Source organism: Neomonachus schauinslandi, chromosome 7, assembly GCF_002201575.2.
Source record: "Neomonachus schauinslandi chromosome 7, ASM220157v2, whole genome shotgun sequence".
Classification (NCBI taxonomy): domain Eukaryota; kingdom Metazoa; phylum Chordata; class Mammalia; order Carnivora; family Phocidae; genus Neomonachus; species Neomonachus schauinslandi.
Genome location: NC_058409.1, coordinates 184,888 through 209,641, shown reverse-complemented (window position 1 = coordinate 209,641; position 24,754 = coordinate 184,888). Strand labels below are relative to the sequence as shown.

The window sequence follows — 24,754 nt, the reverse complement described above, 5'->3', positions numbered from 1 at the left end:
CGGCGCGCTGCCAGCAGTCGTCGGCGCACTCGGGGCACGGGAAGGGCCCGTCCTCCTCGGCCCAGAAGCGCACCACGCACGCCCGGCAGAAGCGGTGGCCGCAGTCGGCGCGCACCGGCTCTCGGGGCGCGCGCTGGCACAGGGCGCAGGCGGCCTCGGCGGGGCCCGCGGGGAGCGCCAGGGCGGCGGCGGCGGGGGCCCTCGGGGAGGGCGCGGCCGGAGGGCGGGCGAGGCCGAGGACGCGGCGCAGGGACGGTGACCAGGGCGTGCGGGCGAGGCGGGCGCGAGACGCGGAGGACAGCGGGGACGGCCGGAGAGCCGAGGCCGGGGACAAGGATGGCGACGGGGACGCGCGGGGCGGGGACGGCGGGGCGCCCCACGCAGGGTCCTGGCAGCGGTGCGCTCCACGCAGGGTCCTGGCAGAGGTGTGCTTCACGCTCTTGGATCCTGGCAGCGGCGCTCCCCACACAAGGTCCTGGCAGGGGTGCGCACGCGCCACCCTTCCCGGGTCCTGGCCGGGAAGCTCGCCTCGAAAGGTCCTGGCAGCGGTGCCCTGCACACTGCCGTCCGCCGGCCGGCCCACATCCTCGCACCCTGCAGTCTTACCAGGATTGTCACTTACCCCGTAAGTGACTCTGTGGACGAGCGGGAAACTGTTTTACTATTATAGGAAGACTCCATTCTAAAGGTCTTTTGTAAGCTGTTAGGACCTGAGCTGAGGAGCGCCCGCCCCCGCGGGGTTGGGGCGGGGCTGCGAACGGCCCTCGGGGGCCCTCCCCGCGAGCCCGCGCCCGGCACGCACCTCCTTGCCTGCACCGTCCCGCTCGCCCCGCCCCCGACCTGTCCCCCGGGGACAGGCCTCCAGTCCGCTGCCCCGCGCACCTCCGACTGGAGGAACCCGGAGGCGGCGGACTGAAGCTGTCCCGTGAGACCCAGAGCTACGGGCCCCAGGACTTTTCTTCGCAATTCTTAACGGGGGAGGGGGGGGGCGGGAGGAGCAATCTGTTCTGTTATTTTGAAGACAACCAAGCACGCAGTTAAAACAAAAAATCACTGATTTAGCACTACATACTTTTTAAATTTTAAAAAATTAGCGTGTTCCTCCAGACGAATGCAAAATCTTCTGAGTTACATTGCCTCCAGTTTTTTGTGTTTTTAAAATTTTGGCACAGACCTGAGAATGCAGTAAATGGGCAGTGGAACTAGTAAACTAACGTTCTGTGGAGTAATGGTCAGGAAGGGGCGTCAAGCCCAGCATACCTGATCGGTTGGGTAAGTTAACTCGGGAGAGAAAAGTTAAGAGAGCAAGAGAGAGAGAGGAAGGGAGGAAGGAGTTCAGGAAATTCCAAGATACTCAGTGAGTCGAACAATAATCAACAATAAAGGTAAGTAGCCCAACTCGCAAAGTTTGAGCCACAAATATACAAAGAGTTCATAAAATTTGGTACAGGAAAATTTACTGGAGAAATAGCACCCCCCCCCCCCCATAGGATTTGTCAGTTCACAGAAAAAAGCAATTGCTGAATAGATTGTTCTATATGGCTAGATGTTTCTGTGATGTGTCCCTCAGAACCGGCCACCGGGACCCGCACACACACGGTCGGGCTAAGTGTTGTTTGTGAGACTGTGTGAATAACCTTGGGAGCCTGGTTATTTAAAATATATCATCTGGCCTCCAGGTCAGAACTGGCCCTTCTGCTCTGGACGCCAAGAGCTGTAAACCTTTTCTCACATTCCCTTCTGCTCCAGGCTGAGCTTGCCCCCCAGGATGGAATCGGGAGGGGAGGCAGTCACACCTAGGCCAGGCTCCTTGAAAATACAGAAATGAGGGAGCAGAAGGCTAGCTGGGGACAGGCAGAACCTGACACCCCACAAATCCCCCACCATGGGATATATGTGACATTCCTCAAGACACTCCTGGCTGCCTTAAAGGAAAAACAAATAGTTAACTTACAGAGATCACAATCCTGCAAGACATGGGGTCTCCCTCTGTTTACAAAAGTCTTAGCAATTTACAAGAACAAAGCATTTCTATCAATGGTCTAGCTTCCAGAAGGAAATGTAGATACAGTTAAATGTCCTTACAACCTGCAGCCCATTGACAGATCCTTGAAGCAGCAGAGTGTAATGTTCCTCCAGGAAGCTCCCAACTATCTCACCGTTAATGCCTTGCTAGACGGAAAAACAACCTTAGCTTGACAATGGCAAGGCCTCTGGTATCCTGTGAGTCTTCTTTAACATACAAAAATCCTTTTGAAACCTCCCTTTCCTTACCTCCCCCAACTGCCAAGTGTATAATCAGCCAATTATAAGGCCCCTGGGGCAGCAAGCTCTTTCTGCCCACGGGTCCTGTCCCCGTGCTTTAAGAAAACCACCATTTTGCACCACAGATATCTCAAGAATTCTTTCTTGGTTGTCAGCTCTGGACCTCACCCCACCGACCCTCACTTACAAAACCCCATCAGAAACGTGAAAACATGGAAATGCAGCTCGCTCCTCCTAAACGAACAGATGTTTGACTTCAGACCCCGTCATTTGCCCTATAAATAGGGCCCTTATGGGGCCGGTCCGTTGCAAGTCTCACCTGATGGGGAGTATGCCCTGTCGAGGCCTCGGTCGGGACTCCAGCCTGGCTGTCTCCACCGGGCACCCCCAGCTGATGAGGCTCGATGTTGTACGTGCCTGATAGGATGTTACTTTGCCTAATTCGCATTTGTTGCCTGCTATTACACAGATGTGTAGATTCTTTTCTTCTATTAGGTTTCTATAATAACAGAATTTTCTTTCCTTTTTGAAATCAAGACACGGCTGCTTTGAATCTTTTGTTCAGAACATAGATGTGGGGGGAAAAAACCACACTGACCAGTTACTAAGAAATAGTAGGACTTTTCTTTATTATTAAGTTAACAGACTCCCCAAAACTGGATTTTGCAAATACAGCAAAAATAAGGACCTTCAGATTTTTCATAACCTTTTGGAATTCCTTTTTTCAAAATATGTACTATTAAAATAACCCAACATGGAAATAAAGCCGTTCCTGATTTGGCTTGGTTTGGTTTGGAGAAATGTTTGTTGCATCACTATTTGGGGAAAACACAAAAGCTTCAAGATTTCCACTCACACAGAATAAGCAAGTCGTAGTAGCCATCAGTTTGAAAACGTGTGCGTGAGTTGCACCCCAATGTTCATAGCAGCAATGTCCGCAACAGCCAAACTGTGGAAAGAGCCGAGATGCCCTTCAACAGATGAATGGATAAAGATGTGGTCCATATATACAGTGGAATATTACTCAGCCATCAGAAAGGATGAATACCCAACTTTTACATCAACATGGATGGGACTGGAGGAGATTGTGCTAAGTGAAATAAGTCAAGCAGAGAGTCAATTATCATATGGTTTCAGTTACTGGGGAATTTAAGAAGCAAATAGATGAACATAGGGGAAGGGAAGGAAAAATAAGATGAAAATTGAGAGGGAGGGAAACCATAAGAGACTCCTAGCTGTAGGCAACAAACTGAGGGTGGCTGGAGGGGAGGTGGGGTGGGCGGATGGGGTAACTGGGTGACGGGTATTAAGGAGGGCACTTGATGTAATGACCACTGGGTGTTAGATGCAACTGATGCATCACTAAATTCTACCTCTGAAACGAATAAATGTCTAAAAAGAGAGAAAATGTGTGCATGGGAGATCTCTGGAAATAGGGAATAGCAGAGATTGTTTCAGAGCCCCCAGGTCTGCTCCAGATTCCGGTGTGGGCTTTTCCCCCACATCAAGCCATTCTCTGTGATACCAGCTGCGTATTGTACAGTGTAAGTGCATTCTTCCCAAGGATCATGTTAGACCCCACAGGTTAAGGGCTGAGTCCTACAAGACTTTTCCCAAATTCAGATGCCAATTGCCAGTCCAGGAGTCACTGGTGCTGCTGACTGATATGGCAGTCGGTCAGAGGTTCCGATCACAATACCCCATCCTCTTTTAGGACCAGCAGAATCCAAATTGTGCTGTATGGCATCCTCACTTCCCAAGACTAAAAGGTATCACCCGGCATTTCTCGCCCTCCCTCTGCACCCTCCAGGCGCGAGACTTAGCGGTTGCTCTTTGAGGACAAGTGTTGGGTGGACGGGGCAAAGAAGCTCCCTCATCTGCCTCCAGAACCATCCAGAAAATGGAAGATTCCCACTTCCAGGTCAGAGGCAGAATCAGCGTGGGCGATGATCTGGACTATTGCTCAGCATTACATTTCATGAACACCCACAAGACAGCAGGACATTTGCTGGGCTGGCTCTGGGTGTCTTGAATTCCCACCACACTGAGCCCAAAGCATTAAATAAGAGAATGCCTCCCCACAAACGGGCAGAATTCTCAATTCATCAGGCTGCGTTCCGAACCACTTCTCTTTCTCTCCAGATCATATTCTAAATGGATTCATAGAAAATGTTTGTTGCTGGGGCGCCTGGGTGGCTCAGTCGTTGGGCGTCTGCCTTCGGCTCGGGTCGTGGTCCTGGGGTCCTGGGATCGAGCCCCGCATCCGGCTCCCTGCTCCGCGAGAGGCCTGCTTCTCCCTCTCCCACTCCCCCTGCTTGTGTTCCCTCTCTCGCTGTGTCTCTCTGTCAAATAAATAAATGAAAATCTTAAAAAAAAAAATGTTTATTCCCTCTCGCTGTGTCTCTCTCTGTCAAAGAAATAAATAGAATCTTAAAAAAAAAATGTTTTGGGATTAGATTGACAGTGATGAAAAAAATCTGAGTATTGTCTATAAGACTGTGACAAACTAGTTTGTTTTTGAAACAACAATAGACCAGTAGGACATAAGTAAAGGTTTCGGTAGGGTAAGAAGAGAAAGGCCCCCAAGAGGTGCCACTTGGCATGAAGAGTATTTTGAGCTGCAGATGCATCAGCAGATGCAGAAAGAGGCCTTCCCTGAGCTCCCCTCATCTGACTAGAGGCAGGCGCTATGAGAAACGAGAAGTGGCCCGCATCCCCTCTCCCACGGAAGTTCCAAGGCCTGAAGAACACAGAAAGTGGGCCCCCCCATGGACCTACACCAGTGACTTGTAAGCTGCCCCCAAACGTGCACCTTGCCATAGCTCGCCATCCTTGGAAGCCCGAAACCCTTTCTTTCCCCATGTCCCTTCTTCACAAATGCCCTTGTTAAAACGCCTTGTACGCCCGAGTCCTGACAATCCAAGCGTTAGTCATCACGTGGGTTTCCTCCAAGGGATGTGTCCCACGGGTAGGAATCAACTGTTTTTTCTCTCATTAACGTGTTTACTTTGTCAGTCTAATTCTGGGGGCCCCAGCCAACGACCCTAACGCTTTTCATCACAGGGAGTAGTTATCCCGCGTCCACCCTGCGTGTTTGACCTGTGTTCTATGGCATTTGGGGTCACCCAGGCTGTGCAGGGGGACGGGAGAGACCCTGTCAGCTCTGCGTGGAGGCGACTGACGGAGGACCCCAGGGTGCGTACGGAGAGCTGACTGTGGGGCGCAGGTCTTCGTCTATGGGTGGAGAGTTCGACCCCACGTCTGGGGGAGACTTTTCACTTAAAAAAAAAAATCTGACTCGGTGCAAATGTCACATCTGGCCTACGGAAAAGGAATGGTAAGTAGGTAACTTTCATTGCCATGATACGTGCATGATGCAGAAGGCAGCCAGCGCGGGGGTGGGCCTGGGGACGCAACGAGCCAGCTGCGTGGGGGTGGGGGGATGCAGTGAGCCAGCCCGGGGTGGAGGGGGGGACGCAGAGAGCCAGCCGGGGGGGCGGGGCGCAGCCAGCCGGACCTCCCGGCGCCCAGGCAAAGGACCGAAGCAGGGCCAACGTTTCAAACTGTCGAGGAGAACCTCCCCCTAAAGCCCCAGACCGCGCATGCGCTCTCCCCGTACCCACCGCTTCGAAGAACCCCCGGCCTCATTATCATACATTTACATAGCGGGTTCCCGGGGCACGATGGGAAAGGCCCAAAATGGCGCGCCGGAAGGAGTCCCGGGGGGCCGGGGCGGCGGGGAGGCGGGGCTGGAGCAGCGCGGGAAAGTGGCAGTGCACAGGCGAAAGCGAGGGTGTGTGGGGCGCCGTCCGTCCCGAGTAGCCCGCCGCACCCTTGTCTCCAGTGCGCTCTCGCTGTAACTGCTACGAAACGCCCGCTTTCGTAAGAGGGCGGCTCCGAGTTCTTCGAGCGCAGGAGGGGGTGTCAGCCGGCCTGTGGCCGGAGCGGGGTGCGGGTCCGCGGGAGTGGGGGTCCGGTGCCCCGGCGTGCGCCCCTCCGCCGCGTCCCGTCCTCGCTGGCACTCCTCGGATGTCCTCCCGTCGGGCTCGCGGCCGTGTCCCTCCCCGGCCAGGGCAGCCCGGCCACCTGCAGCTGGCTGCGCGCACGCGGCCACGGGGCCCCCTACCCCAATGGTCCCCCTCTTACCCTTCGTAGTAGACCTGGACTTTGGGCAACTGGAGGTCCTGGGCAGCTTCCGGGAAGGCCCACGGCTTTCGGAAGAGCCCTTCAACCCTCCGTCGCGGTTCTGTGGGCTGTCCGGGGGCTGGCATCTGTTGCTGTGCCGCATCCCCGCGCGCCCCACGCGGATTTCTCAGGCCCGCCCTGCCTCTTTAGGCACCTCCTATGCTTTCTTCCCAAGCCCTGTGCACGGACACCCCATAATTTTCAAATATCCTCCACTCCTCTGATCACTTACATTTGGTTGCACATTTTGCCGGAGGCCTGGGAGAGGGATGGCCGCCTTCGTCCCTTCAGGCCCCGGCGGGGAGATCTTTGATGGGATCATTGGCCTGGTGGGGAGATTGGGAAGGAGAAAGAAATAACAAACACCGGTTTGCCAAACTAGATGCTATCTTGGAACAGGGAAGACCGTTCCCCGCCTTGCGAGGAAACACGCATCAATGAAGGGGGAGGATGGATGGAGGTCCCTCTTGGGGAGGCTCACCAGGCCAAAGGCGTTCACAAGTCAGGGATGCTCATCTGCACCAGAAACGATAGTTGGAGGTTCCGTAGAGACATGTCTGGGTCCCAGGCTCTCCAGGGTGACTTGGGGCTCAGCAGGGACGCCTCTAGCCCCAAAGGATTTTCAGCTGTGTATCTCTCCTATAGATGGGCAAGAGATCACAATTCCGTCTCCCTATTGGGAGGCTTGAAACAGAGTAGATCTAAACCCATATAATAAAATATATGGGTTCTAGTTTCCAGTAAAAGGGCCACAGTAAACCAGGGCCACGAGAAAGTGCCCATCCCAGCTTGGACCCTGAATCTGAGGCTGGCCGACTTGGAACGGCCAACCAATTCCTCAACCAATTAGCCCCCAACATCCAAAGGCAAGTTCAGAAGCCCCCCTGCCTGAGCTTCTGAAGGTAGCCTCTTCTGTGGTTTATAACAGGGATTTAGAGGAGGAGGAAAGGGCTAGAGAGAGAAGGGAGCAAAGGAAGGGCGAGAGACCAGCGCGGCTGCTGGCTGACCTACAGCCTGGCTGTTCTAGCCTCCATGGTGCAGGTCGTCTGGGAAAAAGACCCCTACTGGGAACTGCTCACACTTCAGGAAACCCAGACACTGGCAGAATGAGGGTCTCCCAGCGGAGAAGCCATCTACTCCCTGCCCCCTGGGCAAAGAGACGGGAACCTGGAGGGGGGACTGCCCCTTCTCCATTGCCGGCCCGGGAGCCGTCTCAGCTCCCTCACACGGCTTTGCCATCTCGGGGATGGAGCCCAGGGTGACCATGGAAGGGACAGCTAAGACGTAACTGTTACGGGTACAGAGCTGCTCACTCTGCGTTAACTCCCTTCTGGGGCCTCGTCCTGCTCTTCTCGCCTGCTTCCCTGTCGTCGTGTCATCACTCTCTCCTGTAACCTGTTGATTGGTTGAGATGTTGAGATCAACATCTCCTGATGTTGATGAGTATAGAGACTCGGACTCTGAAGGGGCTGCTTTGGACCCTGCTCATCCTTCAGACTCAAGATCCTACTTCGAATTTCCTCTAAAACTCTTAAAATCCTGTCTTAGACACAAAAAGCACAGCCCGTGCAGGTCGAAAACAGACATTTACCATCTCCCCCTCCTGGAGGCTGCAAGTCAGAGATGCAGGCGTGGGCGGGGCTGGTTCCGCTGGAAGCCTCTCTCCTTGGCGTGCACATGCTGTCTTCTCTCCACGTCCTCAGACGGTTGTCCCTCAGGGTGTGTCTCTGCCCTGACCTCTCAAAAGGACACCAGTCCTGTTGGATTAGGACCTACCGTAGTGACCTTGTGTTACCTGAATCACCTGTTTCAAGATCCTATTACCAAATGCAGTCACACTCCAAGCTCCAAACATGAGTTTGGGCGGGGGGGACGACAAAATCACCCCATGACACTCCGGCCCTGATGACGGGCAAGAACACCAACACACTTCCTTCCTGGCTCCAGTTTGGGACATTTGGATTCTTGCACACTCCAAGGAGCACATGCTGAGCCATGGGGATGACAGCCATATCCCCAGCACACCAAAGGGCCAGGCAGGGTGATGGCTCAGCTCTAGACCAGGAGGCCCGAGGAGCAGGGCCTCCATGGGGCATCATGAGCACAGGGCTCCGATTCTGCCCTCTGTCAGGGCCCCTGTTGAGCCAGGCTCTGGGCTGCATGCCCCAGCCCACCTAGGCCCATCCTCACTGCTGCAGTCCAGCACAGGCTTGACTTCCCAGAGCACAGGGACGTCTACACAGGCGTGGAGAAGAGGAGAGGGAGACCCAGGTGGGCCGAGACCGGGGAACCCACAGAAGCAGCCCCCTGAGGAAGAGAGAAGACGGAGGTCCTGGAGGGAAGAGCAGAGCAAGTCCTAGTAGTCACCGTGCCTCCTAGTTTCTGCAACCTGATGCCCTGACATCCGGGGCTTTGTGGCCCCAGCACGTCCCGTCCCAGGACTACCCAACCCTACGGATAGGAAACAGATTTACCCAGGAGCATGCCTCTCATCTGCAAACTCAGCAACCCAGAGCCCACGGGCCCCCCGACTGCCGCCTCCCACACGATCTGTCTGCCCTCCTCGTCCCCCAGGCAGGTGCCAGACAGCGGGCCTAGCCCCTGCACCCCAGCGCCCACGGAGATACTCAAACTAGCCAGCCTTGAGCCTGCTAGCTCTGCCATATCTCACCTTTCCTGCAGAAACCACAGTAAAGGTCTTGCCCACGTTGCCCCCGGCCCTGCCTTCTGGCAGACTTGGTGGTGCCCTGTGCACCTTCCTCTGGGGAACTGAGTGTGACAGCTGTCCTCATCTGTTGCCTGGGCATACCCCAACAGTAACAATACGACCCCGGTATTTTCACACAGCTAGGAAAGGCTCACTGCAGGAGGCAGCAGAGTAGGGCCCCCAGCTCCGGATTATGTGTGGATGTCCAGTGGCCACGTGGATAGGCCAGCCTTACCAGGAGGGAGGTATGGCCAGGATCCAGAAGGTCCCTGTACCCAGATGCAAGGCTGTAGGGAGGCCAAAGGAGCGGTTTTTCTATAATCCATGGAAGTTGCAAAAGGCATTAAAACTGCTTACTTGTAAAGACAGTTACTGGCTGTGGGAAAAAAACAAGCTGTTGAAAGAAAGGGGAGATCAATGCACAGAGGCAAGCTGATTTCAACAGAGTGAACGCTGGTTTCCTTGGGAAAGAACTAGGGCTTTCCCTGAAGGGAGGTCCCAGGAACAGCTAGATAAATCTGTGTATTTCAGAATCACCTGTGAAAACAACTGCCCGCCAACCAACAAAAAGTCTGTGTAACTAATAGGGAAGAATTCATGGGAATTCTAGGGGTGGAGAGGCAAACCGCAGGTGTGGGGGGAGAGGGCGTGAGAAGCCGGGATGCTGGCAGGTGTGCGGACGGGGAACAAGGGCTCAAACAACCACCAGAGGCACCGCCCACCTCACCCACGGGCTGCTGTACTCCGAGCCCCCATGGAGAGCCAATTCTTGAGCCCATTCCTACGTTGCAGAAATTACAGGGGTTGTTAGCTCTCTGCTAGGGAAAGAATGTATGTGGCGTTCCAGCAGAGGGCTCGTGGAGCAGGCGGGCCACAACCTGGGGCTGCCGACAATGGCAGAGGGAGCCAGGCAGGGGACTGAGGGCGACCTGGTGACCGCCCGTTGCCCAGTCCAGGCCCACGACGGATGTACGCGTCCAGAATTCCACACGCGAACCTACCATCCCACCCCACTCCCAATGTCGCTCCCAAATGTGTCTGAAAAGCTCCATCTCTCCCAAGACGACGAAAGAGGAGCCAAGCGCGTCGGGAAAACCGCGCGAGTCACTTAATTGGCACCGCTGGTGGCTCTCAGAAGAGCGAGCCCCGGCCCGGGTGGCCATCTCCGGCCCGCCACCCGCGGGCGTGGCGCGCGCTGTGGGTCCTTGGTCGTGACGGGGACGCACCCGGCGGGGATGGTGCAGAGCCAGTCCCGGCCGGCCGGCGCCGGGGTCCTGTGCGCTGGGAGGGCCGGGCGCGGGTGGGAATGGGGCTGGGGCCACAGCCGCTAGGGGATGCAGGGGTGCAGAGGTGCGGGCTACAGGGGTACCTCGCGCCGGGACGCACAATTGCAGGCGGTGCGGGAGGTGCAGACGTGGGGGCCGCGGGGACGCAGAACTGCAGGCGGGGCCGGAAGGGGCAGAGGTGGGAGGGGCGGGGGCGGGGGGGGCGCAGAGCTGCAGGCGGGGCCGGAAGGGGCAGAGGTGGGAGGTGCAGGGTCGCGGGGGGCGCAGAGCTGCAGGCGGTGCCCGGAGGTGCAGAGGTGGGGGCCGCGGGGGGCGTAGAGCTGCAGGCGGTGCCTGGAGATGCAGAGGTGGGGGCCGCGGGGGCGCAGGACTGCAGGCGGTGCCGGGAGGTGCAGAGGTGGGGGGCGCGGGGGCGCAGGACTGCAGGCAGTGCCCGGAGGCGCAGAGGTGGGGGGCGCGGGGGCGCAGGACTGCAGGCGGTGCCCGGAGGCGCAGAGGTGGGGGGCGCGGGGGCGCAGAACTGCAGGCGGGGCCGGAAGGGGCAGAGGTGGGGGGCGCAGGGTAGCGGGGGGCGCAGAGCTGCAGGCGGTGCCGGGAGGTGCAGAGGTGGAGGGCGCGGGGGCGCCGAACTGCAGGCGGGGCCGGGAGGGGCAGAGGTGGGGGGCGGAGGACCTTCGCCTCAGGGCCCCCCCAACCCGCACAGACCCGGGAGGCCCCGGCGCCGAGCAGGAAGAGCAGTGGCCTGTGTGTTTATCCGAACAGCCCATCCCGATTGGTGCAAACTTAATCGCGCCCGATTGGCTGAGGCACCTTCTGGAGCTTTCCAAACCTCCCCTTGATGCCATTGCCTCTGAGCGCCCCCTCAGTTTGGTTTATGAACTTGGAATCGCTTGTATTTTATTCACGTTGGTGCCTTAATGTTTTCACCCCAGTCTTTGGCTGTCCTCGTGATTTCCTGGCAAGCGGGTGACTTAGGCACTTAGGCTGCTCTGACCGGGAAGAGGGGAACCTTGGACTAAGCCGCGCGGCGGGGCGGGGCTGTCCCCAAGGCATGGTCCTGTGGGTGAGGCGGCTGTCTGCCCAGCCCAGCCCCCACCCTACACCCTCCTGGCTTCCCCCACCTCCCCTGCAAGACTCCTGCCCCACCCCATCCCCCTTCGTACACCCCTCCCACGCACCCCCCACCTCGCCTCTTAGACCCCACCCCTTCCCCATCTCCCTTCCTACCCCTCGCACTCACTTCCCTCCCCTCCCCTCCCCTCCGAGACCCCTCCCACCCATCCCCCAGCTAAGCTGCCTACACTGCTCCAAGTCTCCTCCCCACCCTTCCCGCCCGTCCCCCTGTCTCCCTTCTCAAACCCCTCCTGCTCATTTCTCCACAGCTCTCCCTTCCCAGATCCAGACCACCTCTCCCGGAAACTTAAACATATAAAATATAAAGTATGGGAAAATTACCCTCATAAAATCTCAAGTTTCGTGTTTTCAGATATATGTGTGTTCCGTTTCCTCTGTGTCTTCTGTTAAAAGGTAAACTGAGGCCTACTGAAAACGTTTGGAATTTATTTGCGCCCAGATTGATTGGAATTGGGCGTCCTCCAGGCTAGCGGAGAGCAGGGAGCTCCAGGGAGCTGTAGGAGATGAAAGACTTAGAGGCAGAGGGGAACCAAACAAGGACGTTATTCTTGGCAGGACAGCAGGTTACTGCAAGGACCTTTTCCTCGGGGGAGGGGGCGGCAGGGGCCTGTCAGGCAGATTTCCTCCCTAGGGCTGATAGGGGGCGATCCTGATGACTGGCTTAAGGTTCGGTCTCGGGGAGAGCCAACACTGTCATTGAGTATCGGCTGGTGGCCTGGGGCTGGGCACACACGTCTCCATTTGGGACCTGGTGTCTCGTTTTAACCCCCCTCCCCAATCCCCCAGCCTGAGAGACATGATCAGAATTTAAGTCAAGGAAAGATCCCGTTCAAATATTTTCCTATGCCAGGAGATCTCGCACAGCTGAGTCTCAGCTCCCCCAGGACTGGGGATCCAAGTGCAGCGGGTGGTGTGGCCAGAGGGCAGACTCCTTGCTCAGCTAAGAGATCATCAAGGGCTCTCCTATTATCAGGAATGAGTTTGGCCAGAGAGTCAAGGGATTTTGGTTGGGCAGCTCCTGGTTCAGTAGCAGATTCCACAACATTTTCATGAGTTAATGGGATGTCCCCAGTCATCACCTCCTTTGTGCTTGCTCCTGGCCAGGGGAGTAGGGATCTGCCAAAGGAAGCCAATTTTGAATCATGATTGCCTCCTGGTCATGCCCATTTGGATCTGTGGCCCAGGACTCCCTCCCTGGTCAGCTCTAGGGAGGAAAGGTGGTTTTATTCTGGTTACCCTTGCCTTGTGTCCCTTTCTTTGTCCAGAGCCTGGATGGAAGGTGCCCTGGGTTTGGAGTTGTTAACCAGAGGCAGGGAGATGGACACCCAGGTGAGCCTGGCACAGTAGAGATGGAGGAGTGAGTCTGTTCCCGAGAAACTGCGGCATTGGAAATCATGGAGGGGGTTTGGATGGGCAGAACTGCAAGATCACCAGCATCCTGGCAAATCCAACAGACTTTGCAGGGTGGATTTTCCCCCTTTGCAGTGGCCACAGATATGTGGCCAGTGGTCTTGTCCAGCATTTACACAGGACCAGATGTCAGGTGGAGCCTTCCTCAGTTTCAACCTGCTGGTTGGGCAATGGTGTCAGCGATCGGGAATACTTGGTAGGGTCCTTTCGGTGAATCTTGCTTTTGCAAGAGCATCAGAGTAAAGCAGTTAAGTGTTTTAATGCCCAGGGGTGCCTGAGTGGCTCAGCCATTAAGAGTCTGCCTTCGGCTCAGGTCGTGACCCCAGGGTCCTGGGATCGAGCCCCGCATCGGGCTCCCTGCTCCACAGGAAGCCTGCTTTTCTCTCTCCCACTCCCCCTGCTTGTGTTTCCTCTCTCGCTGTGTCTCTCTGTCAAATAAATAAATAAAATCTTAAAAAAAAAAAAGTGTTTTAATGCCCGTGGGTAAAGATGTGGTGAGTGTTTCTTCGATGAGGAAATGTAATTATTTCTGTGGCATGCCACAGTATAAGGTGATAGCTGGACAATGAGCATATTGACAAATGCCTCTGAACTTTGAACAATCCCTGGAATACCTATATTACTCACATGTACACACTCATCCAACCTCAGGTTTGACATCACGTATTTGACAATGTTTCCTATGTAATTTAGCACACCAAAGAAACCTAATTAATCTAACATCTTTCTTCTACAAGGTGAGAGACACATCCTTTGAGATACTCCAGGATCCCGCTGGGAAATGTCAAAGTTGGTGTGAGGTCAAAAGGCTCCATTTTAAATTTGATTTGGGGGAAATGTCAAAAAGTTTGGACATTTGATTACATAGGATCACAGAGTATTATGAAATAATACTTACTCATGTATTTGACCAAAGTGGCAATCAAGGAGGGTAAAGGCAAAGACAGAAGGTTACAGGGGTGTGGACAAAACCTACGTCTCGCACTACTGAGAAAACGGGAGTTCCTTAAGGATTCAGACACCCGATAAAGACAACATAAAGACAACGTGAAGCACGTCAAGTTATTTTGGTAGGACACAAAATCTTTGCTGTCTATGCAGATTACTGAAGGTTTAAAGAACATCATGGCTATAATTTCTTATTAAGAGCAGACCAAGGATGCCTGGGTGGCTCAGCTGGTTAAGTGTCTGCCTTTGGCTCAGGTCCTGATCTCAGGGTCCTGGGATCAAGCCCCACGTCAGGCTCTCTGGTCAGCTGGGAGTCTGCTTCTCCCTCTACCCCTCCCCCCTGCTCGTGCTCTCTCTTTTGCTCTCTCAAATAAATAAGGAAAATCTTAAAAAAATTAAACAAAAAAAAGAGCAAACCAATCATCTAAGAAAACTTTGTCCTTTTGGCAGAGAAAACCAAATTCTAATTTTGTACTGTGTACTTTTGCTATTAGAAGGCATTCTTGAAAAACTTCAGTAAGTCCATTGCAGTCTTGACCACGCATAAAATTCCTTTTTCACAAACCTCCTACAACTTTTTTTCCCGTATGTATCCATTCGGATTTCATCCTATGTTTTCTTCTCCCTTCTCATTTCAGAGCAAGCCATCGCTTTACTTTCCTCACATACGTACTTTTCATACTATTTTCTTTCTCCCTTTTTATTTCTAAGTGGCTTTATGACATATTTTTTACAGCTTTATTTATTTAAGTAATCTCTACATCAAGGTGGGACTCGAGCTCAAGACCCTGCTATGGAGAGTTGCGCACCCCTCCGACCGAGCCAGCCAGGCACCCCGTTATTAGGTGTGTTGATTAGAACCGTTAGCCCTCAGAATTCTCGGTTTCCAGTGAAAACGGAGGATGTGCGGACTGTCACTCTGGCATGCTTTGGCCTGGGACATTTATAAATACGTTTCCTAGTTTCTAGAAGTATATTCTTCTTCATACCAGCTTTTAAATGTGGCTGCAAACGTGTTTACTAAGAGACCCAGATACCCTTCATTCCTCCGTAAAGAGAAGCCAGAAGTGGATAAATCTTTGTTCAGCAATTCATGATTCCGCGTGTTTCTCCTACTTAGAAAAGATCTGGATATTCAGCGAACGCCCATCACTCAACTTATCTCAGTATGACTGGAAGGTTTCGGGCTGCCAAAAAGATTTTGGAAACTGTTCCTCAGTGGACATACCATAAAGCATAATAATTGTTGAAAAGCTCATTTATAATCCGTCATGTTATTTGCATCTATTTAATTCACTTGTTCCCAAGACTTATGGTCGGATTAGCCAGGACAATCTGACGAGATATTCAGCAGCTACCCATTATCTAAATTGTGTAAAAGAAATAGCATGAGCTTATTTAGTAAACCTAGCAGAGTAAAAGTATTCTATTTAATATTGTCAACTCTAAAGAAACGCCTTTTTTAGGTAAACAACAAATTTAAGCTAGCTCGTATTCACCAATGATGATCCTAAATTACATGAACTAGAAAAATATGTTTCCTGGGCCTCTTGGGTGGCTCAGGCTGTGATCCCGGGGTCCTGGAATCGAGCCCCACATCGGGCTCCCTGCTCAGTGGGAAGCTTGCTTCTCCCTCTCCCTCTCCCCCTGCTTGTGTTCCCTCTCTCGCTGTGTCTCTGCCAAATAAATAAATAAAATCTTAAAAACAAAAAAGAAAAATATGTTTCCGAGAGTATACTAGATCTTTATAAATGCTTGTTTGCCTTTCAGCCAATTGAATAGAATGGTTTACAAATTGGCTTTGGCACTACCATCCAGAGGTAGAAAAATATCACACATTTATAACATGCATACATTGATACACAAAAACATACAGGCAGAGGCAAATAGATCCTACAGTCTTCACTCTAAAATTTTAGCCGTGAGACAGGTAGGATAATGTAAACTCACTAGTTTATAAAACAACAGGTGGATCCAAATTATGTTTCTGGCGGATGTTATGTTTATGTGCTCAGATGGCAGATTGCCAAAGCTTTCTACTACTTTGTACGTGTGGAAGAGATTTTTAGGATTTTTATTTGCCTCGACAAGTAATCTCAGGGGGGTGTGGACTTGATTTTGGGCAAGAGAACTTTTATAACGGTTTGTATTTTTAAAAGCCTTCTTCCTCTCTTCCCTTCAGTCTCAGGGGTCTGTGGGCAGTGTTTTGGTCATGTCCTGGGGTGTTCACAATTCAAAGACACGGTAAGATGGTCATCTCCAAGGGACACAGAAAGAATGCAAGTTTCCTCCTAGGAGTTTGGGGTGTATTCGTCCATTATTAGAACTCTAGGGTAATTACTGTTTAAATTTTTCCTTCGGCACAGGACAGTTCTGTTTCCAAAGTCCTAATCTTTTACGGTGTCTGCAAGCATTTTGAGATGAATAGCAAACATTTAGGGAACCGTAAATCTAGGTGGACACGGAATTGTTTCTATAGCTGTATTTCCGGTTTTGCAAAGATTTGCCAGATCAGGACAGTGGATGGTGTAACAGCCTGAGTGATATCAAGGAGCCGACCCAGCCATCCAACATCACCCTCACTTTGCCTTTTGGTATCAAGGAGATTCCCAACTGCAATGGAAAGCAAAGGATTCCTATGTTCCAGATTTACAGCTGTGTGTCTTTGGAATATTTCAGCAGATCCTTCCACAAAAGGCTTCAGAATCGTTTTCTTTCTCTCTGGGTACATAGTTGCATTTTAACTGAGGAGAGAAGGCCTAAAACAAAGTTCCTACCAGACTCTGAATATCAGGTTCCAGTTTGGCCAGCCTGTGACCACAGAGCCACATTTTTAAAAATCCCTTTGCATATCTTGTCAGGCTTCAGGTGAAGCAAACAGTAGATATTCTTGGCGATATTAAACAACCCTTTGGATGCAAGGGGGGGTCCCTAAAGAGCATGCAAAATATGCGACCCTCCCGAGATGCACAGCCACTCCCAAAGAAAGGAAGATTTGGACAATTTCCCCTAAAGCTGGTGATAGTGGGTGGGACCCTGGCTGCGAATTGAACACAACCCACAGTTCTGTCCAGCCATATTTTGGGGTCCCCAACCTGACAGCTGCCAAACCAAGTTCCCAGGACACAGAACAAGACAAACATAAGGCAGTAGTTGTCCCTGGGAGAGAAAGGACTGACAATCTATGGGTACCCGACCGCAAATCCACACGTCACCATTCCAAGATCTCAGTTTTACAAACATGATTCTCCTGCTGATCCGAATTTGGAAAAGAAGGGAGGATGTGAGATTTTACCTCCTTCTCTCCACCAAGCACCGCAGGTGAAGGTCTGGTAAGATTTCTCAGCCTGTGGCGGCTTCTGCCTTCTTTCCCAGGACCTCCTCTGTCTGCAGATTCTGGAGTGAGTGAGGTGTCCCAGCGAGTTTCATCCTGGTCACCAGAAACTGTAAAAGAAGAAAAGTAACTTTCTGTCTAGCCTTTATGGTGAGCACTTAGCTGAGACCCTTTTTGTCTGGGACACCTCAAAATGGATGAGCTCATCTAGGAGAAAAGTTCTCCATTGTGGCCACTGTGTCTCAAGATTATCTTTGGACATCCAGATGGCCAACAGACACATGGAAAGATACTCAACATCACTTGGCATCAGGGAGTACAAATCAAAACCATGATGAACTATCACCTCACACCGGTCAGAATGACTAAAAATAATAACTCAGGAAACAACCCAAGAAACAACAGATGTTGATGAGGACGTGGAGAAAGGGGAACCCTCTTACACTGTTGGTGGGAATGCAAACTGTTGCAGCCACTGTGGAAAACAGTGTGGAGGTTCCTCAAAAAGTTAAAAATAGAGCTACCCTATGACCCAGCAATTGCACTACTGGGTATTTACCCTAAAGATACAGATGTAGTGAAAAGAAGGGCCGTATGCACCCCGATGTTCATAGCAGCAATGTCCGCAACAGCCAAACTGTGGAAAGAGCCGAGATGCCCTTCAACAGATGAATGGATAAAGATGTGGTCCATATATACAGTGGAATATAACTCAGCCATCAGAAAGGATGAATACCCAACTTTTACATAAACATGGATGGGACTGGAGGAGATTATGCTAAGTGAAATAAGTCAAGCAGAGAAAGTCAATTAGCATATGGTTTCAGTCATATGTGAAAGTCAAGAAAAAAGCAAAGTTGCAAAGGAAAATAAGAGAGAGACAAACCAAGAAACAGACCCTTAACTACACAGAATAAGCGGAGGGTCACCAGAGGGGGGGAGGGGGGGGGGGGGGGGGGACCAGGTGATGGGGATGAAGGAGGGCACTTGTCCTGATGAGCACTGGGTGTTGGATGGAAGTACAATAGTGAGTCACTATGTTGTGCTCCTGAATCTAACATTACCCTGCATGTTAACTAACTGGAATTAAAATAAAAACTTTAAAAAAGAAAAAAGATGATGTTTGGTACGGTTCACCTGCTTGTTCAGCCTTTAAATAAACTTTGATTCACCCGAGACCTCACACTGGACCCAGCGCAGCTTCAGTCGGACCCAATCCAGCCCCAGACCTCGCCAGGTTTGTACGTTGGGCCCAGTCTGACTTCAGCCGTTTTCTGGTCTGGAAGCTCGCAACACAAAAGCTCAGAGCAGAACGTGAGCAGGGCTTCTCCACCACCACCAGGCGTGGCAAGACAGCGGTGGGCTCAGATTGGGCTCCCTGACCCGGTCCCACCTCTGCCGCCTGGTCCGCCGTCTCTCAGTCACACCTGGAGCTGCGGTTTGATCGTAGATCGCTCCGCTCTCTGTGCTTGCTGAAATAACGGAATGAGCCCAGAAGATGCTCTGGCCAACACGAGGTCCACACCCAGGCTCCTTGCACAGGATGCGGGGCAGTAGCTGTCTCAGCCGGGGTTCCGCAGAAGTGGGCCGGAGCCCCCATCCGCGTGCAGAGGAGGGCAGGGCCTTGGAGGGGTGGGTGCCCAGCCTCCTCCGCAGGCGCGTGTCTTCTGCGGCGGCAGGTGAGCCCCCGGCAGAGCCGCCCGTCTCGGCAGGCTCCGCGAGGACTCCCTCCCAGAACGGAGCGCATCCGCTCGTGCGGCGGGAGGGGAGGCAAACACGTCTGCGCGCCGTGGAGTAAATGCTTGTTTGTGAGAACGCGCCAGACTCCAGGCTTCCCGGCTGGGCTGGGCTGGGCTGGGCTGGGGAGAAGGCGGCCGCCCCGCGTGCCTGTCCTCCCAGCGGGCAGAGGATGGCACCACGTGCGCTGCACAGGAACACGGGGCGGCCCAGTCGGCTCGGCAAGGGCCACACTCTAGATCTCGGCTCCGGTCATGGTCTCAGGGTCGTGAGATCGAGCCCCGCATCGGGCTCCGAGCTGAGCGTGGAGCCTGCTTAAGGTTCGTTCTCTTCCTCTCCCTCTGTCCCTCCCGCTGTCTCTCTCTCCTCCTCCTCAAAATAATAATAATAATAGCATTAATAATAATAATACACAGTGATAAAATGGGCTTATTTCATTCAGTCACTCGGTGAACATGTGTACGGACTTGCTGCCAGCACCAGGCATTATGAGCTCGAACAACTAAGAAAAAAAGTTTTGATTTTTTTTTTAATCCTCCATACCCCTTTTTATTGTACTTAAAAGATTTTATTTATTTATTTATTTGAGAGGTGTGCAGAGGGACAGAAGGGGGAGGAGAGGGACAAGCAGACTCTGCCCTGAGCACAGAGCGGGACACAGGGCTCCATCCCACGACCCCGAGATGGTGGCTGGAGCCGAAACCAAGAGTCGGAGGCCTAACCGACTGAGCCGTGGAGGCGCCCCTAAGCCCCTTTACAATTACTCTAGTAGGGCCATCACGGACCCTAGTGGCTAAGCTGCAGGCCACGGCTACCTGGCTTTTCTTCCTTCTTCTGTGCTCTTTCCGGCCTTTCTCTTGTCGGCGCAGAATGAACACATGCTTTAGACTCTCTACAAGGAAATAGTTGTATGCACGTCCCAGCCGAGACCGCTGCCGGGCACACACAGGGACAGAGGTGCTCCAGAGAACGGACAGCATCCACAGAGCAGTATCGGCTTTTGCACAAGGACCCAGAAATCATGAGATCAGAAGTGCACCTTTGTGAAGCCTCACGAAGATTCTAAAGTAACATGTAGACAGCAATCGCAAGCGTTACCGTCAGGGACTGAATGCTGGTAGTGGGGGCATGGGTCTCTCTATCTTAAGGACAAAACAAAGGTTCTCTTTAGGCTACTCATTCACGAAGCAGGTGCACCATGCATGCTTGGTTTGAACAAAGTCAGGCTGCCTTACAAAGAAATCTAAACTGGGGGGCGCCTGGGGGGCTCAGTCGTTGGGCGTCTGCCTTCGGCTCAGGTCATGGGCCCAGGGTCCTGGGATCGAGCCCCGCATCGGGCTCGCTGCTCCGCGGGAAGCCTGCTTCTGCCTCTCCCACTCCCCCTGCTTGTGTTCCCTCTCTTGCTGTCTCTCCCTCTATCAAATAAATAAATACATCTTAAAAAAAAGAGAGAGAGAGAAGATATCTAAACTGGACTTACATGTCCAGACTGTAGAGTTTTTCTTTCACCCCTCTGCGTCCCCTCACTCCTTCCTTCTTAGAAAATCTCAGCTTGCCCTACACTGTTCCATCTGTCAATACGCCATGTTTCTCTTGACCCCAAGTGCTGTGACAAACACCACCGACCAGGCCACTCGAACAACAGGCATTCATCCTCAGGATTCTGGGGGCTGAAAGTCCAAGATGAGGTACCAGCCAGGGGGGTTCCCGATGGCGTCTCTCTTCCAGGCTTGCAGAGGGCCCCCTTCTCACCACATCCTCACATGGAACAGAGAGACAGAAGCAAGTACTGTCCTAGCTCTTCTTATAAGGACACTAACCCCACCACAGGGTCCCCAGCGCCATGACCTCCTATAATCCTACTCTCCTCCCAAAGGCCCCAGCTCCTGACATCAAGCCACTGGGGATTAGGGTTTCAACATATGCATTTGGGGAAGACACACACACTCAGTCCGTAGTACCAACCCTGGAGAGTCTGGTCCTGATTTTCTGGCACTAACCAGCTACTATGTGGGGGTAGAGGGACTCCGAAACTTAGCACCTACACAGAAACACAGCCCCTTACTCGAGGCCATTCCTAGAAATACTCACCTCCTATCCCACACCCCAAGGAAGCCAAGAAACCCCAGCAGGACCTGGTGGAGGACCAGCGTTCCAAGGGCTAGCAGGACCAGGGTGGGGGAGGGGACTGGGGTGACAAGTGGCTAGGACCACCCCCCACCCCCGCATGGGGGCCTGCAGGTTGAGGGGCACCCAGGGCCGGCTTCATGGGCCAGCAACCTGAGCCCACACCACGGCTGCCCTGAGAAGTGCCCCGAGATTGCTTCGATGTCCTGCAGTGGGCATCCTACAAGTCTCAGTAGTCTTTGGACAAGATGCCGAGATTCTCATTTTGCACCAGTTCCTGGAAATCCTGTCACTAGCGCTGTGACATACTCAAAGCATGTCCCCCCCAAACCTCCAGCTCCTCAGTCGCAGAAACTCTTTCCTCCCAGACATCGCAAACATGTTAACAGCCCCAATGTCTGCCTCCCATGAGCCCCAGCTGAGACCGAAAGACTGCCTCTGAATGGTGAGTTTCGAGAATAGGTCGGAGAGATCTGAGCCAACTAAATCTGCAGGCCAAAGGAGAGCCATTCTTGCTTGGAGTTCACCTCCTGTGCGAGATCAAGCCTCAGACCTCTTCCAGTGGTGCTGGGAGCCTAGATGAACCATCTCTATGCATTACCCATTACATCTCCCGGAGAACACAATAACGATGTCTGCAAAAGTGGTTTGGACAGATGATCCAGAAACAAGCTCTTTTTCTATTTTCTTAAGTGCTTTGTATTCAAAGGCTTTATCTTCCTAATGGAATCCGCGATTGTGGAAGTCGGTGCGATTTCATCAATAATATCATCTTTCTACGGCAGGAGAAATTATATAATTTCTGACTTTTTTTTTTTGCCAGAAACCTAAATACAGAGCAATGCATCTGTGTTTTAATATTTTTCTTCTACACACCGCATCACAAGTGGTGTTCCTTCCTTCTTCAAAATGAAATAAAGGTCACTACCCCCAAATTTTCCAGTTCTAGGTTGCATTAGCTTGGTGCCTGGCACCAGTCAACCTGATTTCCAGAGTCAGCTCCTGCCTCCCGGGCTGCTTAACTTGGGATATATTTTCTCTGGTCTTCTGCTACCCACCTGTAAGACGGGGTTGATAATAGTGCACTCCTGGAAAGGCTGTTATGGGCACCACATTGAATTAGGTATTTAATAAATGGTTACCTATCTCCTAATGAGCTCCATAGAAATGTTTGTTAAATCAACTACATATTTTTAAGGTAAACAGATAAAATGGTTTAATGATGAGTATGTCCAAAGCAGCTCAGGGCACCCAAACGTCAAGAGGCCCATGGAGGGCGCCTGGGTGGCTCAGTTGGTTAAGCGACTGCCTTCGGCTCAGGTCATGATCCTGGAGTCCGGGATCGAGTCCCACATCGGGCTCCCTGCTCGGCAGGGAGTCTGCTTCTCTCTCTGACCCTCCCCCATCTCATGTGCTCTCTCTCTCTCATTCTCTCTCTCAAATAAATAAATAAAATCTTTAAAAAAAAAAAAGAGGCCCATGGACCTCAGAGGACATATTTGTATATGGAGGGCATTTGTGTTGGTATCTTGAAGGGTATCTTGTTAACTGCTCTGAAGCTGTGAGCCATTTTGTCTTGGGGCACCGTTAAGTTTCCTGGCCTGCTTGGAGAATGCCCTGGTGGCCAGAAAAGTGGCCAGAAAAGTGACCCCCTGAATAGAGCTGTTTGAAATACAGATTCTGAGTCAATACCTTTGAGGTGGAGCCCAAGATTCTGCATTTCTAACGAGCTTCCCAGGTGATGCTGAAGTAAGTGAGAAATGTGAATTCTGAACACCTTTTCTTTCCCTCTTGGCATTTAACATATAGGGAAACTTAACTCATGTTTATAAGAATTAATCTGGTAACTTCTGATAAAAACAGGACAAAAGGTCCAAAACGGAGTGCCTTATGCTAAGCTTCTGGTCAGCTAACCAAGACTTAATTTATTGAAAGTGTTAGCTCTCCCAGAATGGTGTCAGTCAGGAATTCCCTGATCAGCTCTAGTGAGGTAATTGGTCTGATAGCCCCCTTTCCCTCCTGGAAAAGGAAAGGGACCTTGCAATATTGCTTTCTTTTTTTTTTTTTTTTAAGATTTTATTTATTTAACAGAGAGACAGACACAGCGAGAGAGGGAACACAAGTAGGGGAATGGGAGAGGGAGAAGCAGGCTTCCCGCAGAGCAGGGAGCCCGAGGTGGGGCTCCATCTCAGGACCCTGGGATCATGACCTGAGCCAAAGGCAGACGCTTAACGACTGAGCCACCCAGGTGCCCCGCAATATTGCTTTCTTTGCTTTGCGTGACTTCTTGTTCACATTCAGTTCTGCCTATACACGGTTTTCATTTTGTACAGCTCCTTGGAACTCCTTTCTATCTGTTAAATTGGGTGCTGCCTGATTCTAATCAATTTTTGCTCAGATAAATTCTTAACATTTTTAATAGGCCTCAGCTTATCATTTAACAGGTCTATAAGCCTGTGTTCTGATGCCTAGTTAGAGAATAGCACTTACCTGCAGGATTTTTTTTTTTAAGTTTTATTTATTTGAGAGCGAGAGCGGGCCCCCACGTGTGCCCACCATTGGGGGGGCAGAGGGAGAGAATTTTCAAGCAGACTCCCCACTGACACGGAGACTGTTGCAGGGCTCAATCCCACCACCCAGAGATCACGACCCAAATCACGACCCCAGATCCCCACCTGAGCCTAAACCAAGAGTCCAGCGCAACCCACTGCGCCAGGCAGGTGCCCCTAACCGTCGGACGTTTTAGCAGACTAGATGAGATCCTGTGTATGCAGCACTTAGCATGTACCTGTCACTTCAAAGGGGAGTTGTCAGCGTTGAAATAAACAATTGGAAGGAGGACTGTTTCCCTTGAAACCGATTCATTTCCTCCCTCCATTTGAACGCCTGCCCTGTAGCTACACTTCCAGTATAAGTACCTTAACGTATTTTCGGTGTTTCCTAAAGAGTCCTTTGCATTTGCTCATGAACTCTTAAACTGGCCTCTTTGCGGCGGGGGGGGGCACGGGGGGGGCGGGGGGGGTGGTGCTGATGGGAAATAGTTAAGTTATTCCCCATTCCCCTCTGCTCAATAAGTATCAGCTTCTCCTCCCCAGCCTTTGGCCTCAGAAATGTGTTTGCCCTTGGCCGGAGAAGATGGAGACGCGGGGTTAAACCGGTTTTTATTTCCGTATTTTAGTGTCCTTATTCCTGTTCCTATTTTGTCCCATCCAGAACCTACGACTAGACAAAGAGCCCTCTCCCGGCTGGAACGAAGATGCTCAACCTGACTCCCCGCGCGCGGCACACGCGTCTTCGGATTGGCCGGATTGCCGCCCAATAGGAAAGAAGAGCCGGCGTCTGCTATTTATATAAATTCCTAGCGGTCCCGGCGGCGCAGCCGGCCGTCCAATCGGATTCCGGCGATTTGGAGCCTTCATTTGAATATGGAGACGATAAATAGCGCTGCCGGCGCGGCCCCCGCGCATCTGGGTGCCGCCCCGCCGCCGCCCCGCTAGCCATGCCGGAGCCCTCCCGCTCGGCGCCCGCGCCCAAGAAGGGCTCCAAGAAGGCCGTCACCAAGGCGCAGAAGAAGGACGGCAAGAAGCGCAAGCGCAGCCGCAAGGAGAGCTACTCCATCTA

General features: G+C 52.4%; 2 protein-coding genes and 1 long non-coding RNA gene across 3 annotated transcripts in view; 1 reads left to right on the top strand and 2 right to left on the bottom strand.

Moving 5' to 3' along the window:
- The window catches only part of RNF187 (ring finger protein 187), an 8,557-nt gene extending 7,299 nt beyond the window's left edge, over positions 1-1,258 (bottom strand). The window contains exons 1-2 of the mRNA XM_044917034.1: positions 1,216-1,258; positions 7-594 (exon numbers count right to left, since the gene is read on the bottom strand). Of these exons, the coding sequence (XP_044772969.1) occupies positions 7-594; positions 1,216-1,258 (631 nt within the window). The remainder of the gene's footprint in view (positions 1-6; positions 595-1,215) is intronic.
- A 3,330-nt stretch (positions 1,259-4,588) lies between these two features.
- On the bottom strand, positions 4,589-7,038 carry LOC123325309. Its single transcript, XR_006540352.1, has 3 exons — positions 6,932-7,038; positions 6,683-6,776; positions 4,589-4,607 (listed from the first exon to the last, which is right to left on the bottom strand). It is a non-coding gene; the product is annotated as an uncharacterized LOC123325309 (long non-coding RNA).
- A 17,594-nt stretch (positions 7,039-24,632) lies between these two features.
- Positions 24,633-24,754, top strand: part of OBSCN (obscurin, cytoskeletal calmodulin and titin-interacting RhoGEF) — a 113,388-nt gene continuing 113,266 nt past the window's right edge. The window contains exon 1 of the mRNA XM_044917033.1: positions 24,633-24,732. Coding sequence (XP_044772968.1) covers positions 24,633-24,732 — 100 coding nt within the window. The remainder of the gene's footprint in view (positions 24,733-24,754) is intronic.